Source organism: Pan troglodytes, chromosome 5, assembly GCF_028858775.2.
Source record: "Pan troglodytes isolate AG18354 chromosome 5, NHGRI_mPanTro3-v2.0_pri, whole genome shotgun sequence".
NCBI lineage: Eukaryota > Metazoa > Chordata > Mammalia > Primates > Hominidae > Pan > Pan troglodytes.
The window spans coordinates 164,494,791-164,514,176 of record NC_072403.2 but is presented as its reverse complement, the minus strand read 5'-3'; the positions used below and the strand labels follow the sequence as shown (position 1 = coordinate 164,514,176).

Here is a 19,386-nt window from a genome sequence, read left to right as displayed (position 1 = left end):
TACCATACGAGTTCAGATTCAAGGGGAAGGGAAATTGATTCTACTCCTGGATGGGAAGGACAAAGTCACCATACAAAAGAGGATGCATAGTTGGACCACAGGATTTTGTGGCCATAATTTAAAATCTGTCCTCTGGTCACTACTGTTTGTTTTCTTCCTGCATGGAAAGTACATTCATCCATTCTCAAGGTATCAAAAGTCTCCTCCAGCCTTCGGTTTGGCATCAAGCTCTAAGTCCTGTGTTGCATCATTTGCATCTTGTCCAGATAGAGATGAGGTTCCTCAGGTGAAATTTCTCTCAATCCATAGACCCGTTAACTAAAAAGAGAAGTTACCTGCTCCCCACTTCTTCGACATGCAGTGATGAGGCAGGAGTGGGGTCACTTCAATAGATGCTTCTGTCCAAGGAGTGAGAGAATTGAACAGAGGGAGCAATTGTGGTCCAGCCATTCTGAAATCCAGTGAGCCACACATGGCCAGTTCCTTTCGTCCAGGGGCAAGGCATGTTCCTTGCTATCTTGGTAAGAGATGGCTCAAGATTGCAACTGATAGTTTCTTAGCTTTCTTCCTAGGCACACAAAGTTGTGGTTCCAGTCTCCTGTTCATTTGGAGTGGTGCTGTCCCTTCAGTGAAAGCTGGCTTCCTAAAAACTTGTCTGTAGTGCATTCTGTGCCCCCAAAATCTCAGCTTTGAAATAAAGATTGGACACATATGAGGCTGCTGTGGGCAGTGCCCTTAAGATTCTTAAAAGCTGGTTTGTCTAGTTGAGAAGGTCAACTGGGCACTACCTTAAATCTTTCCAAATGTTCTCTTTTTTCCCCAGCCTTACTGAGGTATAATTGATGAATACAACTTACATACATTTAAGTTGTACAGTGTGATGATTTGATATACATATAAATTGTGAAATGATTACCACAGTCAATTAACACATCCATTATGACAGATAAAGAAAACATGACACAAACATACAATTGAATATTATTCCTCCATAAAAAAATAAGGAAATCCTACCATTTGCAATGACATGGATGAACCTGAAGGACATTATGCTAAATTAAATAAGTGAGATACAGAATGAAAGGTACTGTGTGATATCATTTATATGTGGAGTTTAAACAAGTCAAACTCTTTCTGAGTTTTCAACAATACTCATACCTTCGATTTGCTGTTACCCTGAAGCGTTTTCTTACTTTGCAAATCTTTTTTTTGGAAAGACTAGGAATAACAAAATATCTTATTTTTCAGTCCATCATATCCTAGGCCTCTGTGTTTCCTCTGCCTTGTGCCTGCAAATGAAACAGCTCATTTCTGTCTCTTCCAGCACCTTATAATGTTCAGCTAAAAGAAGCCAGTTGACACTTTCAGCATTCTGCAAGGAAATCTCCCTAGCCAGAATCATGAGTTCAAGTTACTGCAGGTGACAGGATATATAATGTACAAAATATGTACGGCTCTTTCTCCAATTTCCAATAGCGGTTCCCTCACTGCCCAATCAGCCTCCACTAATAGGCTCTTTGTGTCCTTCCAATCTCCTTCCCCTATTTGGTTCCAAGACCAATGCCATATGTCTTAGATTTTTGTTAGAGCAACACCACACTCCTGGTAGCAATTTCTGTTTTGGTTAGCTTTTCCTGTGCAACAAACCACCACCAAATCTTAGTGGTGTGGAGCAACAACAGTTTAGGATTTCTCATGTTTCTGTGAGTGAGTTGGGTGTTCCTTCTGCCAGCTGTGCCTGGGCCCATTCACATGGCTACATGCAGCTGGGGTATCAGTTGGACTGACAGGTCCAGGGCGGCTCACTCATGTATCAGGCAGCTGTTGCTGGCTGCCATCTGAGGTACCTCAGTTCTCCTCCAAGTGACTTTTTTTCTTTTCTTTTCTTTTCTTTTTAGCTGTATTTTTACTCATTGAAACACTAGGTGAAATCAGGGTAAAGTCAACTAAGGAAAAATGGTTGTTTCATTCATTTGTACTTAAACCAGTCAAAGTAGCACAAACGTCATTATGATGCAGCAAATACAAGACCTCTTTCTACAAATATTAGCACAACCAACAAATTAGGGGATATAGTAAAACAGAGCCAAAAAGGGTGAGGAAATCAATGAAGTATGTTACAGCTTAACTCTTTACCTCAATAGAGTTTTTAAAAATAAGTAAAGCCTCCCAATCCCCAAAAATAGGAATATACCTTCATCACACCAATTTGTACTTTTATTTCTTATTCTTGAGGTTTAGAATCTATCCTCCAAGTGACTTCTTATTCACGAGGATCTTAGACCAGTTTCCTTGTGTAGAGGTCTCAGAGCAGAGTTGAATTCCAATATAGCCAAAGTGGAATCTCAAGTCCTCTTAAGGCCCAGCCTCAGATGTCACTTAAAATCACTTCTGTCATATTATTGATCAATGCAGATCTCAATACCAGCCCAGACTCAAGGTCTGGGGAAATGAGACCACCTCCTAAGAGAAGAGGCAATAAAATCACATTGCAAAGGATGCGCTGATCACAATGGGAAGGATTTATGGTCATATTTGGAAATCTGCCACAGCCTGGTCCTGTAAATGTCTTTCATTTATATATTCAATTTTAAAATCTTATCATTGAGTAATTATAAGCACCTGTAAATTGTTCATTTTCTTGTGTTGGACTATTCAATATACTTTATTCCCTACCCATATATAATGAAGTTGGTGGTAATTTTAGTAATTGTAGATATGCAATCTGGATAATATAATTCTGTTCCCAAATCAAGTCATTTGACTGTGTTTGGTAATTAGTAATCATTACCTTGTCACTGTATGCCTTTGCTGTTGTTTTCCCCTTTGTATTCACATCATTTGGTTGTGGGAAGAAATTCAATCTGCATTTGTCTATTTTTTCAATTTCATTCCAATATTTTATTGAGGTGTATTTGCCTGCAACGAAAATGATGAAAAATCTTTATTAGATACTACCAGGAATAATGTGATTTTAAATGTGTGATTTGTTTTAAATGAAAATTTACATTTATATTTTTAGATAATTTAAATCCTTAAGACATGTATTTAAGCTATCATTATCATTAAAGAAACCTATTAGGCATAATAATAATCTGCAAATAAAACCCCAAAAAGTTTATCATAACCTATTGCAAGCTCCTATAAATGTATCAATGCATGGTACTATTTATGTATTTATTTTGCCAGAGATTGCAATTTCATGCTTACCTATATATAATTATGTAAACAGCATTTCTTTCTTCTTAGTATTAATTAATTAATTTATTTTTGAGATACAGTTTTACTCTGTCACTCAGGCTGGAGTGCAGTGGCGTGATCTCTGCTCACTGCAACCTCTGCCTCCCAGGTTCAAGTGATTCTCCTTTCTTAGCCTCCCGAGTAGCTGGGATTACAGGTGCCCACCACCATGTCTGGCTAATTTTTATATTATTCATAGAGACAGGGTTTCACCATGTTGGCCAGGCTAGTCTCAAACTCTTGACCTCAAAGTGATCCTCCTGCCTGGGCCTTGCAAAGTGCTGGGATTACAGGCATGAGCCACAGCACCCAGACTCTTCCTGGTAATATATATATTAAATGTGATATTAATTACAGATGGATACTTCTAGACATTTACTATTTTGCTCTTTATGATATTTTATGATTCTGATGAAAATACATATGCATTATTATGTACATACTGATACATGAAATGCTATATCACTCAGTAATAAATTATTATGGAAGAATGTACTCAATATATTAAAATATACTAATTTCATTTACTGTCCAAATTTTAAACATACCATCTGTTAAGTGGATATTGTCATGTATTTTAATATTTTTGTAATTTAGTAAATCTATTTAAAAGTCAGTGGTCATAGGACCCTGTGACACAGTTTTACATCACATTTTAGTTGGTACATTTGTTGTGTAAGGTAAAATTAAAAGTATATTTAACATGTTTCTAGACAATATATTATTTGTGATTGATTGCAATGGCTGCACAGTAACCCAAGCCACCTTTTATTATGATCTTTGTGCTTCCAGGTGCATGTTTAAGTCACCTAGAGTAAACCACAATTGTGCAGTACCCACAGGTGACTATTAGTATAACTCATCAGGAAGAAAACCATGTGAACTATCATCAGTTATGAGAGTTTCCTAATAGTCAAATGGAATCACAGTTGCTAAATTGGGCCTCATTTGTGCATTTGTTGTATGTCATGATCTTGCCCTGAAATGGCAAAACACTGAGAAAATATCTAAAAATGGGCAAAGAAATGCAGAAATTGAATATCTGAGTCAGAACCCTTTTTTTTTTAACTCATTTCTACAGAGGGATACTACGGTATAATATTACCCAGAGCTAGGTGTTTATATAGCCTCAGCTGACTCCAATTCCTGAGGTCTGTAGGACCAACTGCTTTTGAAATACAAGCAATGCGAGCCTCAAGGATGAAGGACCCAGAGAGTATTTGGAACTCCTCTGTGGTTGTTGCTTTTAATGTTACACGGTCTGGCCTTTAGGAACCAATTACGATTTAGGTTATAAGAGAGAAGGAGAATTTGAACCAATTCTACCCAGTAATAATCACCCACACCAAAAACTGGTCTTAAATCAGAGCCTATCACAGCTGTGCGGCACCCAAATTATAGTGTGGCTTCCCCAGCCACACCTCTCCTCTACCCTGACGCTGCTGTCATCTCATCCATTTTACGATGCCTTTGCAATTGGTCTGAATTCTCATAACTCTTCTTAAGCAGAAAAGCTGAAGACAGAAACATTGTTAATAAAGTTGTTACTTGTTAAATATATTTAAACTGTTTTCTTAAATATAATGACATATAAAGTCATGTGTAGCTTAATGATGGAGTTATATTCTGAGAAATTTGTCTTCTAGGTGAATTCATCATTGTGGGAACTCTGTAGAGTGTACTTGTGCAAACCTAGAGGGTATAGACTATTACACATCTAGGCTACATGATATAGCCTATTATTCCTAGGCTACAAACTTGTACAGCATGTGACTGTACTGAATATTGTAAGCAATTGTAGCACATGGTAAGTATTTTGTGTATCTGAACATGTCTAAATATAGAAAAAGCAATGGGTTGCCCTACAATGGCAGGACATCACTAGACAACTGGAATTTTTCAGTTGTGTTTATAATCTTATGGCACTACTGTCATCTATGAGGTTCGTCATTGGCCAAAAAATCATTATGCAGTGCATGACTGTACTTAAGAACTTTATAGACCTAGTCGTGAAGGTTCATTTTGTTCCCTGTCAACAGCATTAAAAAGAAATGTTATTGTTCATTAAACTTTTAACACAAGTTGATAGACATCCGTTGCATGTTTCTGTTACTTCTACAAATTGAACATTTTATGTTGTTGGTATCAGATTTAACTACCAAATCTTGGGAGTAAGGTTTTCAAGTTTTACATAAAAAATGAGGGTTTGCTGAATAATTAAATTAAACAATTTTTTTCTTTCAGGAAAATAGTAAGTAAAATCAGAAAAATATTTACCTAGAATTCAGCTGACTACGTTTGATAATACAAAAAGTGAATTGTAGGACCTAGTAAAATCTGTTTTTGCAACCATAGTAAAAAAGGAAACACGTAAAGAATTTAACATTTAAATATATGCTGTGCTACAAAAAAGATAATTTGAGGATTCTAAAAAAGGCCATTTAGCTGAAGTCTAACTATAAACTCAGAGATTTACCACCAGATGAAATTGTTACAATACTATTATTATTTCATTAAAGGTTATAATAGTGAAAATATAACAATTTATATTAAGAAGTAATATATCATCAGATTATATATTTAATTTTATGACAGTATAACATTAACATATTATGCCAATTTATATTAACATTTTTAAACAGTGGTATTTTGTGATGTTTATAAAAGAATGTATAATCTCAAGTTGAGTGTAAACAATTTACATATAATCTAACTGTGTCTATTTTAGATTTTGAATTGGATTTTATGCATTATAAAGTTCCAAATTCCATCCAACCTACCTTGATTGGTTAAGATCATTTTGCCGCGCTACCTAACTTTATTTAGACAACCTAAAGATTCTCAGGTCAAAAAATTTGAACTATAAATTTATAATTTTCATGAGATTAATATTTGATAGATGAATGTGGTAATTTTTATGCTACCCTTGAGTGACAGTATAATGGCATAGTATACTACTAGATATCTGAAGTCTACAACGTGGCTGTGCTGCTGGATGACCTTGGTAGTTCAGTGTCTTGACAGTTTTATATGTAAAATGGGCATTATAATAGTTCCTGCTCATAGATCTTGACAAGAATTAATGGATTAATACATATATAATATTATATGTAATATATAATGATAAATAAATGATAATTAAAATATCAAGTGATTGATTTATCTAAACGTCAGTGCCTGGTATATAGGAAGTGCTACTTATTTTTATACCAATTTGTTTTTTATATACACTTGAAAATGAGCATGTTAAAATATATTAGAGGTCATGGATTCTGTCAATTTTATAGATAGATTCAAAATTTCTCCAAATTAAAAGGTTTTGTATTTATTTTCTTTATTCATTCATTCTTATTGGTCATACTTGCAGGCATTGGGAACCAGGTTGCTGTCCTCCTGGGCTTTACATTCTAGTAGACAAGCAAATGGTCTGGGCTGAAGCACAGACAAGGTCAGAGACAAAGACAGAGATTTGGGTATCATCCCTCAAAGGGCGAGGGATTGAAATTATTTCTTGTTTATGTCCCCCACAACATAGCGTTTACTAGTTTGTGAACAGCTGATACTTAGTACATGCTGGTGGGGTGGATAAAATTCAATTCTTCTTTTGAAGGTATTAAACTACTTCTGTGTGGCTTTTCTCTCTTTTTTTTTCAACTTTTATTTTAGGTGCAGGGGTTACATGTCTAGGTTTGTTACATGAGTAAATTGTGTGTCGCTGAGTTTTGTGTATGAATGGTCTTGTCACCCGGTTAGTGAGCATATTACCCAATAGGTAGTTTTTCAACCCACACCCCCTCCCAGGATACAAAATCAATGTACAAAATTCTGTGGCTTTTTTTTTTTTGAGATGGAGTCTCACTCTGACGCCCAGGCTGGAGTGCAGTGATACGATCTCGGCTCACTGCAAGCTCTGCCTCACAGGTTCACACCATTCTCCTGCCTCAGCCTCCCGAGTAGCTGGGACTACAGGGCCCGCCACCACACCTGGCTAATTTTTTGTATTTTTAGTAGAGGCAGGGTTTCACCGTGTTAGCCAGGATGGTCTTGACCTCCTGACCTCGTGATCTGCCTGCCTCGGCCTCCCAAAGTGCTGGGATTACAGGCGTGAGCTGCCGCGCCTGGCCAATTCAGTGGCATTTCTATACACCAACAACTTGTAACCTGACAGCCAAATCAAGGATACAACCCCATTTACAATAGCCACACACACACAATAAAATACCTTGGAATACATCTAACTAAAGAGGTGAAAGATCTCTACCAGAAGAACCATAAAACACTGCTGAAAGAAATCATAGATGATACAAACAAATGGAAAAGCATCCCATGCTTATGGATGAGAAGAATCAATATTGTTAAAATATCCATACTGCCCAAAGCAATCTACAGATTCAACGCTGTTCCTGTCAAACTACCAACATCATTATTATCTCTTTATACCTTTAATTAAAGCCTACCCAAACCCTACCTCTTTTCCTTTCTATATTAGTTCCTCTTGTTACATAGCAAAGTACCGCAAACCTTGAAGTTTAAAGCAACAATGATTTATTATCTCCAAATGTTTGCATGTCAGGAGTCCATGCAAAGCTTAGCTGCATTATCTGTTCAGGGTCTTACAAAGCTATAAATAAGGCATCAGCTGGATTTCATTCTTATCTGGATGCTCAACTGTGGAAGAATCCACTTTTGGGCTCTGTCACAATGTTAGCAGAATTCATTCCTTGTGACTGTTTGACAAGGGCCTGGTGTCTTACTGGCTGTTCACTGAGATTGCACTTCACTCCTGAAGGGAGCCTCTAGTTCCTTGCCATTGACCCTCTGCCAACGAACTTCACAACCTGGCTGGTTGCTTCTTCTAGGCCAGCAGGAGAATCTCTCACTCCAGTCAGCTAAGCTGGAGTATCATAAAGTAACATGATCACAAGTGTGACATCTCATCACCTTTGTCATATCCTATTGGCTAGACGCAAATCACAGGTTCTACCCACATTCTGCCGACACAAAAATGGGGACTCCATGTGGTGGGAATTTTTGGGGGTCACTCCAGTGTGTAGTCACCACATTCTCATCTGGGTGAAGTTCCTTTTGTGCTTCATGTATACGGCTCTATCTTATTGCATTACTGTGTAACCCTCTACTATGCATAGCCCTTGCTTGTCCATTTCCACCTCTAGATATTTTATAGCAGGGACCTTGCCCTATTCAACCGTCTGTATTCCTTTGCATTTAGCATAAAATTCAGCACTTAGTGGTCTTGGTGAATTTTCATTTTTAACAGCTTTGTTGAAGTATAAGTCATCAGTGAATTTTAAGTAAGTGGATGAAGGTAAACATAGGGCTAACATATGGCAAATTTTAAAGCATTTGCAGATAATTTTTTAAAGGAATAGTCTATATGATTATATAGATCGACTTTTGTTGACTTTTCCGTTCGAGACAATAATTGGTAAAATGAATGAGAAAACGATTTCACGATTCCTTCCAGATTTGTGTAAACAGGACTTTTTCTCATTATACAACTTCATGAAATATTACATTATTTAACCAGATTTCTTTTTCCTTCTAGATGAGCAAGAGATAGTACAAAAACGAACTTTCACAAAATGGATCAACTCTCATCTGGCCAAGGTAAAGGAAACTACCCAGCATTACAGGTTTACTTAGGTTGAGCCAGTAAATCATTAAATGTCCAGTATAACAAAATGCTTCTGTCCCTGTTGTCACTGTTGGGAATCAATGATACTGTAGTCTTATTGGTTGGTCTAGCTGTTGCCTGAGAGTGGAATTTGCTAACACTGCTTCTGGGAAGAAATGAACTTATAGCTAGAGTAGTTACTTCATGTCAATTCTGTGAATCTTGAGAAACTATTTCATCCAATTATTTTTTCTAATACGAATGTGTGTGTCATATCAAAAGGAGAATTTGTGCTGGATTTTTGTTTGTGTGTGTTTGTTCCTATTTGGAACACAAAGAAAGTGTAAGTGATCTATGCTAAGCAAAAGATTTTAGCTAAAGAGATTATGATAGTATCAGTGCTCTCATCTCTGGTGCTTTGATTTAAAAAAGTAACCATGGTAATAGGACATGAAAAGGCTAAAATCATTCTAGTATTATCCACTCTGTCATTCAGTGATATTATGTGACTATATGTCTATATATTATAATGTCTTTGAACATAAATACTAATATAAAATAAATCTTAATCTTGATACAGTATAATAAAATTAATCTCTTGTACTGCTGATGAAAAAATAAGCAAGCCAAGAGACATCATATTTGTAAAAATAAATTCAGATGATGGGACAATTGTGTCTGAATTCAGTTAGAGGATTTGCTGATAATTTTTAAAGGAGTAGTCTATATGATTATATAGTGGAAGTTATGTTGACTCTCCCTTCAAGTCAATAATTGGTTAAATGAATTAGATGATAAAACAATTTTATCTTCAAATTTTTTATTCTCACTTTTGCTGAGAGTGGTGCCTGTAGTATGTAAAGCCCAACCCTACAAGCAGGTTTTGATCAGGGGCTTCCCCAAAGCCATTTTGATAGCGCAGAAGCAAACAAAGCATGACAGTTGATTTTAGTCCCATTCTACAGATTCACTGCTTACTTTGTGTCTGCGCTAGCCTTTGAAGACATGAAAAAATTAGTAAAACACTTTCCCAGGCCCCGAGAAGCTCCCAATCCAGCCATGAAAGAAGCCTAGAGCGACCTGTCTAGATATAGGATAAACCAGGGTCATCTTTCCTATGCTCTCTTCCCCACAGCACTTGATGAGAAGGGAATTTGGCCCAGTAGTTGCCCCACAATCTGCTCTGTAAAAAGGCAGTGGATACATAGGATTGATGACTTTGGGGCTTATTTTTTAAAGCTTCCGTTGGTCCCATCTGGCAGCTATTTGTACTATGGAATTGTCATCGATTGGGGAAAAGGTTTTTTTTTTTTTCAAAATGAAAAGAGTTATTATTTTTTCATAGTGTACAGAGGTTACGTAATTGAAAATAATATTAATAATGAAACTTTTAGAAAGTGTAAAGAAAGTAAAAGTAATCTTATATCACATAATCCAGATACAGTCATCATTAAGATACTGGACAACACTTTTCTACACACAGTTTCATATAAGTGGTTTTATAGGATATTGTTCTGGAGCCTCTATTTCACCCAACACGTCAATCCATGACAATAGATAGAACTATGTAATTATTGTAATGGCTAAATAAACTTTGTCATGTTTATCTGTGATGAGTTAGCCAGTTGTCTGTGGAGGGTTATTTAGGTGGTTTTCAGTTGTTTCATATATAAAATACTACAGTGAAAGTCCTGGTATACGTTGTTTGAACACTTGTATGATATTTTCTTCTTAGGATAAATTTCTAGAAGTAGGTAGTCAACAGCTATGCACAATTATGATTTTAATATATTCTAAGATCTTCTAAGAATCCCCATTTCCTTGCACTATTAAAACACCCTTCAAAGTTTTTAACAGTTAGAGGTTGGAACTCAACCCTGGAATAATGGCAGTGATGAGCTTGTCTCCCCTTTCATGTTTGATGTTTCCTTGCATGGTAATCCAGGTATACATAGCTCTGTGCTTTGGAATGTTTTCAGATAAACTGACAACCAAACCGTTTATAAGTTAAATTTACCATTTCCAAATATAGCTTTAATAATAGGTAGTGGCAGGTTTAAGAGCTGGAATGTTTAGTTGAGAAGAAAGGAAGTTGATCCTTTTCTCCTAAAGTTCTTCAATCTTGGGAGCACTGGGAGCTGTTCAGAAGATGCTTAGGCAATCAGGCAGGAGAAAGAAATAAAGGGTATTCAATTAGGAAAAGAGGAAGTCAAATTGTTCCTGTTTGCCGATGACACGATTGTATATCTAGGGGCGCTTTTTAATAGGAATTTTTATTTTTGTGCTTGACTGCTTTGCTCAGTTGCAAATTAATATACTTTTGACTTTTAATTAAATAAAAAATCTTTTACTGATGACATTTTATTCTAGTGTAACATTTCTTTATAAATATTATGACAGCAATAAGAAGAGATAGTATGCAAATGAGATTGCAATCTGTTTTTTAAAATATGCTTTTATTTTTTTCTTTTTTACATTTGTTAATTATTATAAGTAAAAATATGCTTTTCTTAAAACAAAAATCTTATTATAAGTAAGAAAAAACCTAAGGATTTTGTGTGTTTGTGTTTTTATTCTATTTTTACTACACAAATGTTAGATCATTAAAACTTGTGGGTATAATTATCTGTTCTTTTTTGATGTTTATTATCAAATTGAAGTCTTAATGCTTCTCCAATTATGTAAAACATTGCAAATCACAAATTGTTGATATAACATTAACAATTGGTGGGTTGTTGTTATTTCATATACCTGAGAATTTCTTGCAGGGATGGGGCTCTATTGTTAGACACTGAACCTATAATTTTCTCACTTTTCAAGAAGAAACCAGTATCTTTCTATTCTGTTAGCTCTGTTAATGAAAGAAGGTGGAGTATTTTATTAAATTAGCCCAATATTGATTTTTAGTGATGGTTTTTCAAAGTCAGGTTTCTGACTCACATCTAGCTTATCAGCACTTATTGAGAAAACGTGTTCCTAAATTCTTATCACTGCCAATTACAGTGACTTAGCAACTTTATCTCTTATTTATTTAACCCTCACACAAGAAAATGCATTATTTTTATTATTTTGTAGATTATGAACCAGAAGCTTAGAGTTCTAAGCTTAAATGGAGAAAAATGGATAGACTGAAAAGATGTTTAGGAGTGGACTTGATAGAACTGAGTAATTAATTGGAATCTTGGAGGGGAAGGAATCAAGAATGACTTCTAGATTTCTGGCTTGAGCAAATGATTGAGATTATTCACAGATATAAGGAATACAAGAGGCTTGGGGGGAAAGCTAGGAAATTCAGTTTAGAAGGAGAAATTAGTTGGTAAAGGTGAACCCATTCGATTTGACAGTTTGGAAGTCATTGGCCGCCATTGGGAGTGGCCATGTTATAGTAGAAACTAGGCTCTAGCAAGCTGATGAGTAAATGAGAGGTAAGGATGTTAGTACACTTAATATATATTACTATATATATATAAATATATATAGTATATTTATATATAGTAATATATATATTTATATATATTACTATATATTTATACATAAATATATATTACTATATATATTTATATATATAAATATATATATTACTATATATATTGGTGCAAAACATTGGATTTGGTAAAAGCTGTTTTAATAAAGGGTGGTCATGAGCCTGCATCTGTATAGAAGGGAATGATCAAGAGCTTGTAGAGAGGGAGAGGCTGAAAAAGAAGGCAATGAATGGGATTCTGAAGGAACAAGGCGCCCGAGGAGGCAGAATGAGAGAAGAAATCAAGAGCAGAGGTGGAGGGTGTAAGTTTGTTCCAGAGCAGAGACATCTCCCCTTCTCTGAGACTAGCATTGGGAATAGGAAAGTGGGTGTGGCTGTGTCTAACTTTGGGATAAGCAGAGAGATGAAGACAGAGGTGGCATGGACTTAAATTTGAAGGAATTCTCACCTAATGACCACGGATGTCTTAGGCCTAACAGCATAGGCCTTGCATTTTAGGCAAAGAAGTTATGTTACGATGAATATATTTAAAATTCGACAGTTAAAAATAGTTCTTTCACATTTTAAAATTTATCTTAAAAAATTCCTACGTTTTATATAAAATTCATAGACTGTTGTAGTTATTTAGTACTTCAGCCACCCAAAGGGAACAATCTTTAAAAACCCTTTGTAAAAACTTAGATGTTTAAAATTAGGCATGTATAAGCAATCTTAATATTTATATTGATTATTTTCTATTATCAAATGCTTGCAGTTTCATATTTTCTCTCATTTTATCAAATAGAATGGAATATTGTATCTTTATTTAAACACCCTTGATTCAATCTTATGATATTTGACTGTGAGATAAATAGATTGCTTGTCACTAAGCCCTTTGAGGAAAAATAGGTCTCAAATAGCCATGTTTTAGTGTTTCTATAAATGGAGCTTCTTTTCAATATAGAATGAGCAGTCCTTTATCCTTCTGTCAGCCTAAAATTTATGGAGCCATCAACAAAAGGCACTGAACATTTTAAATACTGTGTTTGGGATGAACTCAGGCATGATATGAGCATCTTCTCACTTTTCAGAAAAACTGCAGAAAAAAAATTTATAAAACATTATTTAGGTTCCCTATTAATTGCTGGGATTGCCATAACAAAGTACCACATACTGGGTGGCTTAAAATGAGAAATTTGTTATCTCAGAGTTCTGGAGACTCGAAGGCCAGGCTCCTTCTAAGTCTCTGGGTAGCTGCATTATTTCAGTCTCTGCCTCTGTGCATGTCTGTGTCCAAATTTCCCCACTGTGTGAGGGCACTAGTCATATTGGATTAGGACCCATGCTAATGACCTCATTTTAACTTGATTACCTCTCTAAAGACTCTATTTCCAAATAAGGCTGCATTCTGCAGCATTTTGGGGGGTTAAGATTTCAGCATATCTCTGGTGAGTAGGCACAATTCAACCTATAACAGATTCCATTGAGAGCACATTTTGTTTTAATACCAAGTTAGATGCATACAGTCTTTTAAAAGGAACATTTTGGATTTTCCATGTTTTTTCTAAAAACAAATCCATGCTAATCATGAATTTAAATGACATCTTTATAGTCATAAAATATCACTTTAGTGGTGGCTTTCATCTTCTTTAGTTGTCTTTCCACCAGCAGTGCTGAAAGATAACATGGAAACATGTTCCGAATAGAATTTTACTCCCATCTGTTTCCTTGTACACATTTTGGTGAGACTATTAATGAGCTCAGACAGGAAGATAAAGAGGCAAAGAGGAAAAGGTAAATGCAATAATTCACCCCCCCAAATAATTTTTTAGTTGTTTTTCTCAAGCTACAATAAGTAGGTGAGATGATGGATATGTTAATTAGCTTGATTTAATCATTTCACAATGTGTGCACATACCAAGATATCATCTTATATAACAAATATATACAATTTTTATTTGTCAATTATATCTTAATAAAGCCAGGGAAAAAATAACCCACTTTAATTTGTCAACCCTAAACATTCTAATAAATTAGTTATTTCCAAATATGTAATTAAAATGTTATAAAGGAAAATTCCCATTTCAAAATGAATAGCATTTGTTAATTTATTTATAGAATATATTAGTTTATGGATAACAAAGATCTAGATCTCACAAAGTTTATGCAGATTAATAAACATTTTGCTAATATTAATATTTGTCAAAGTTCCTTCTTTAGAAATATATTATTTTATTTATTTATTTATTTATTTATTTATTCATTCATTCATTCATTTATTTATTTTTTTGAGACAGAGTCTTGCTCTGTTGCCCAGGCTGGAGTGCAGTGGCATGGCTTGGATCACTGCAACCTCCTCCTCCCGAGTTCAAGTAATTTTCCTGCCTTAGCCTCCTGAGTAGCTGGGATTACAGGTGCCCACCGCCATGCCCAGCTAGTTTTTGTATTTTAAGTAGAGACGAGGTTTTACCATGTTGGCCAGGCTGGTCCCGAACTCCTGACCTCAAATAATTCACCAACCTCAGCCTCCCAAAATGCTGGGATTACAGCTGTAAGCCACCGTGCCCAACCAGAAATATATTTTATTTATCATACATTTATTCAATAAATATTTTAAAATGCTGTTTAATAAGCTAGAGAATATTCTAGGTGCTGAAAATGTAGCAGTGACCAAAACAGAAAAAAAATAACCATCTCATTATGAAGCTTATATCCTAATGGGGGAGATGGACAGTAAAGAAGATCAAGAAGCTCTTCTGCTGAACGTAGACTGAAGAGAAGCAAGGGCAGAAGGAGGGAGATAAGTTAGAGGTTATTGAAGCCATCTGGCCAAGGTACTGGTGACTTGGACCAAGATAGTAGCAGTAGAGGTGATGAGAGGTGGTTGGATACTGGAAGACTTTTGAAAATGAAGCCAACAAGATTTGTTGATGAATCAGATATTGAGTGTGAGCAAAAGAGAGGAGTCAAGGGTAACCCCAACTTGTACCAAATAAATAACTTGGTACAATAATGCTTTTATACTATATAGTAAAACAAACTTTATTACATCTGAAAATTGTTAAGAGCTGAGTTTTCCAAGCAGATTTAAAGCTGAGCTAGAGGGCAATTATTGCCTTTGGAATATTTATTCGGAATTGAATTAAATAATCGAGGAAGTGGAAAGGATTATGCTATCTGTCACAGGAAACAAAAAAGAATGGGAACGACCTTCCCACCTTTGCCAAGCAGAAGTGGAAAATGATCACAACAGTGCTGTTATAAAGGCAGTGAAAGAGAAGCAGATTACACATACAATTTTTAAATTACTACACCTTGTTTCTGAAGATATTGGAAACATTCAATTAGATTTGCTGAATAAAATGACAAAACCTATTGGACATTAATTTTATTTGACTACTGTCAGTGGTTATAATCATGATTTACTTGATCTGGTCCAAGGATACTTTGGCATTTTGATACATATACTGTGGAGGGTTCTTTGCCAACCTTTGGGGAGGCCACTTACTCCATATCTGCTGGTTAACCTCTCTTCCTTCCCACTTCTCTATATTACTGTTGTTTAACTTGCTGCTCCCACCCAGAAGATAATCATCAGAGCATGCAAAAACTCCAGACTGGTCCTGGGATGGGAATTTTTCTACATATACAATCTCTTAGCTTGTGAAATAATTCCTACCTGAAACTTATATAAACCAGAAGTAGTGGTTTATCTGGTTCTAGAAGTTATGGGTCGTTCTGTGCACAGAGGTTTCAAGGGTGCACAGAATGCACATGGAGAGTCAACCCTTGCCTTGAGACCTCCCTACATGCTCTGCAGAAGAAAATGTTGTGACTATCTCAGGTCATGACTCTTCATCCTGTTCAGCAACCCTGACTGTGCTCAATAGTGTGTGTGCCTCAACTGAAGTAAATACTTAACTGTGGCATGCGCTATTCTTCTAAGCATTTTCTGGTTCAGTTTTATTGGTATCACTAGGTACCTAGCAATCACAAATATTAAGCCATAGGATATGTGTTTAGTATTTTAAAGTAAAATATTGTAGCTTTTTTTGATGATAAAATGTTTTGAGAGCTCTTTTCTCAAAAGGAAAAACCATTTACTAGAAGACTAAAAGTGATTATGGATGATGGCAAATGAGGACCTAGATGGTCCTGGTGTGAGACAGGTGATTTTTATCATTTTCTTTGTTAAATACTAAATTATTAATACTGAAAATCTACTTTATAGCTGCATGATATTGGTCAATAGGGATTCTAAGATTGTAGAAGATTTGTAGAAATTTGTACCTCATACAGTGATGATATGCTAGTAATGTTTCAAAGTAGGTTTCTATTCTTCCACAAAGCAGCCACTATGTAAAACAATATGTCGGTTTTTCAAAAAATAAGATAAAAATAGAATTAACATGTAGTTCAGCAATTCCACTTCTGGGTATATATCTACAAAAATTGAAAGCAGGGTCTTCAGGAGATATTAATACACTCACGCTCATAGTAGCATTAATCACAATAGCCAGAAAATGGAAACAATGCAGATGCCCATTGATGGATGAATGGATACAAAATATGTGGTATATCCATACAATGGAATACGATTCAGCCTTTAAAAAGGATGGAATTCTGGCACCTGCTACAACATGGATGAACCTTGAGGACGTTATAATAAGTGAAATAAGCCAGTCACAAAATGACAGATACTGTGTGATTCTACTTATAAGAGGTATCCAGAGTAGTCAAAATCATTCAAAAGAAAATAGAGTGGTAGAATGGTAGGGGCTGAAGGGCAGAGGGAATGGCTAGTTGTTGTTTAATGGGTACAGAGTTTCAATTTCACAAAATGAAAATGGTGGAGATCAGTTGCACAATAATGTGGAAATATTTAACACTACTGAACTGTATGCTTCAGAAGATTAACATGGCACATTTTATATTATGTGTATTTTAGCACATTTAAAAATTAAAAAGTTAAACTACATTCAAAAGGGATGTGTCTCAATCCCCAGTAGATGCCTGAAGCCACAGATGGTACTGAACCTGATCACTGTCCGCTAGAACACATTTCTGTTCATGTCCTCTACCCACCAATGTAACACCTTTTCCATCTTAACTCAGCACTTATCATTTACTCTGGCCGTAACTTTTGTTGAGGTGTGACAGCCAATTTTCCTTTTTCACAGTTTCACAAATAAAAGATTTATTCTTACCATGGATCTTAGCAATCTCAATTTTTTTTTTCATTTTCTTATTGAGAACTTTCATCTTTTCACTTAAAGGAAGCACTTTACAGCATCTTGTCGGCATATCCAAATTGACAGCATCACTACACTTGCACTTCGTGGTCATTATTAAGTAAAATAAGGATGACTTGAACACAGGCACTGTGATACCGAGGCAGTTGATCTGATAACCTAGACAACTATGAAGGGACAAGCAGGTGGGTCAGGTTGAGTAGACAGCATGAATACCCTGGGCAAAGGGATGATTCATGTCCCAGGCAGGGACAGCTTAAGATTTCATCACACGGCAGCGCGCAGTGGCTCATGCCTGTAATCCCAGCACTTTGGGAGGCTGAGGCGGGCAGATCATGAGGTCAGGAGATTGAGACCATCCTGGCTAACACGGTGAAACCCCGTGTCTACTAAAAATACAAAAAAAATTAACCGGGTGTGGTGGTGGGCGCCTGTAGTCCCAGCTACTTGGGAGGCTGAGGCAGGACAATGGTGTGAACCCGGGAGGCAGAGGTTGCAGTGAGCCAAGATTGCACCACTGCACTACAGACTGGGCCACAGAGCGAGACTCCGTCTCAAAAAAAAAAAAAAAAAAAAATTTCATCACACTATGCAGAACAGTGTGCAATTTAAAACTTATGAATTGTTTCTTTCTGGAATTTTTTGTTTAACATTTTCAGACTACAGTTGACCCTAGGTAATTGAAACTGCACATAAAGGGGGACTGTTTTAGTAAAAAAAAAAAAAAACCATACAATTAGGTTCTTCTGAAGATATGCACTTCTGTTTTACAGAACAAATTTACTTTTGGTCACTTATGTGAGTGGGAGTGGGGAGACACTGATATTTAAATTGTTACACTCAGAGTAGTGTTTACACACTAAGAAATTAGACACATGTCAGTTGTGCCTCATTTTGTTGCAAGTAAATAAAATTAATTTTAGATGATTTAACCAAGAAGAAAGAGCTATTGAAAGGCTACTAGTTGTCTCAAAGTATGAGAAGGAAAAGCCAACTGGGCAAGACAGACTTAACTCAGCAGGCCTGCAGTGCTCAGATGCTGTGTTCCAAAGACGGGCCTGTCTTTAAGAATAGACCTTGGCTGGCTTCTGGGAGATAATCTGAGACCTTGGAATATTCTGCCCCAGTAGTGTGGTTTTCTATGCCTGAGACCTTGAGCCACACTATATTTATAGTGAACATCAGTTTTTGTTTGTCCTGGGGCCTTGGCCATGCTGTACCACCTTGATAGATCTTTTTATGTTAATAATGTGATTTGGGTTAACTTTTTTTTGCTGGGTTTGAGGGTGTGGGAGAGAGCTGGAGCTGAGTAGCTGAGGTCAGTCACATGGATATTGCTTGTGTATGTCATAGACCCCCCAGTAAAACCCTGGACACTAAGACTTGGGGGAACTTCGCTGGTTGGGAACACTTCACATGGGTTGTCACATGTCATTGCTAGGAAATATAAGTACATCCTCATGTGACTCCACTGGGAAGGGAGAGGTCATTCACCTCTGAAAGCCTGTGCATAGTTTCTCCTGGACTTCACTACATGTATCTTTTTGCTTTGCTGATTATAATCTGTATCTTTTTGCTGTCATAAGCTGTAACCATGAGTTCAGCAGCACTTCTGAGTTCTGAGTCCTAGTGAATCATCAAGCCTGAAAGTGTTCTTGGGAGCCCCCAACACACTGACTAACCCAGTTGCGAGAAAGACAGTCAGAATGGCTCTTGGGACCTCAGCAGCATGACCTGATGACACTAGTCCCTAGGTCACTGCCATGGGACAATGTAATCCCAGACATCTTCTGGAC

General features: G+C 36.2%; 1 protein-coding gene and 1 pseudogene across 7 annotated transcripts in view; one reads left to right on the top strand and one right to left on the bottom strand.

Moving 5' to 3' along the window:
- Window positions 1-19,386, top strand: part of SYNE1 (spectrin repeat containing nuclear envelope protein 1) — a 518,706-nt gene that overhangs the window by 88,062 nt on the left and 411,258 nt on the right. For all 7 annotated transcript variants that reach the window (XM_016956737.4, XM_016956730.4, XM_063813578.1 and 4 more), the window contains one exon: window positions 8,807-8,868. In XM_016956737.4, coding sequence (XP_016812226.3) covers window positions 8,807-8,868 — 62 coding nt within the window. The remainder of the gene's footprint in view (window positions 1-8,806; window positions 8,869-19,386) is intronic.
- NANOGP11 (Nanog homeobox pseudogene 11) lies at window positions 1,845-2,238 on the bottom strand (annotated as a pseudogene).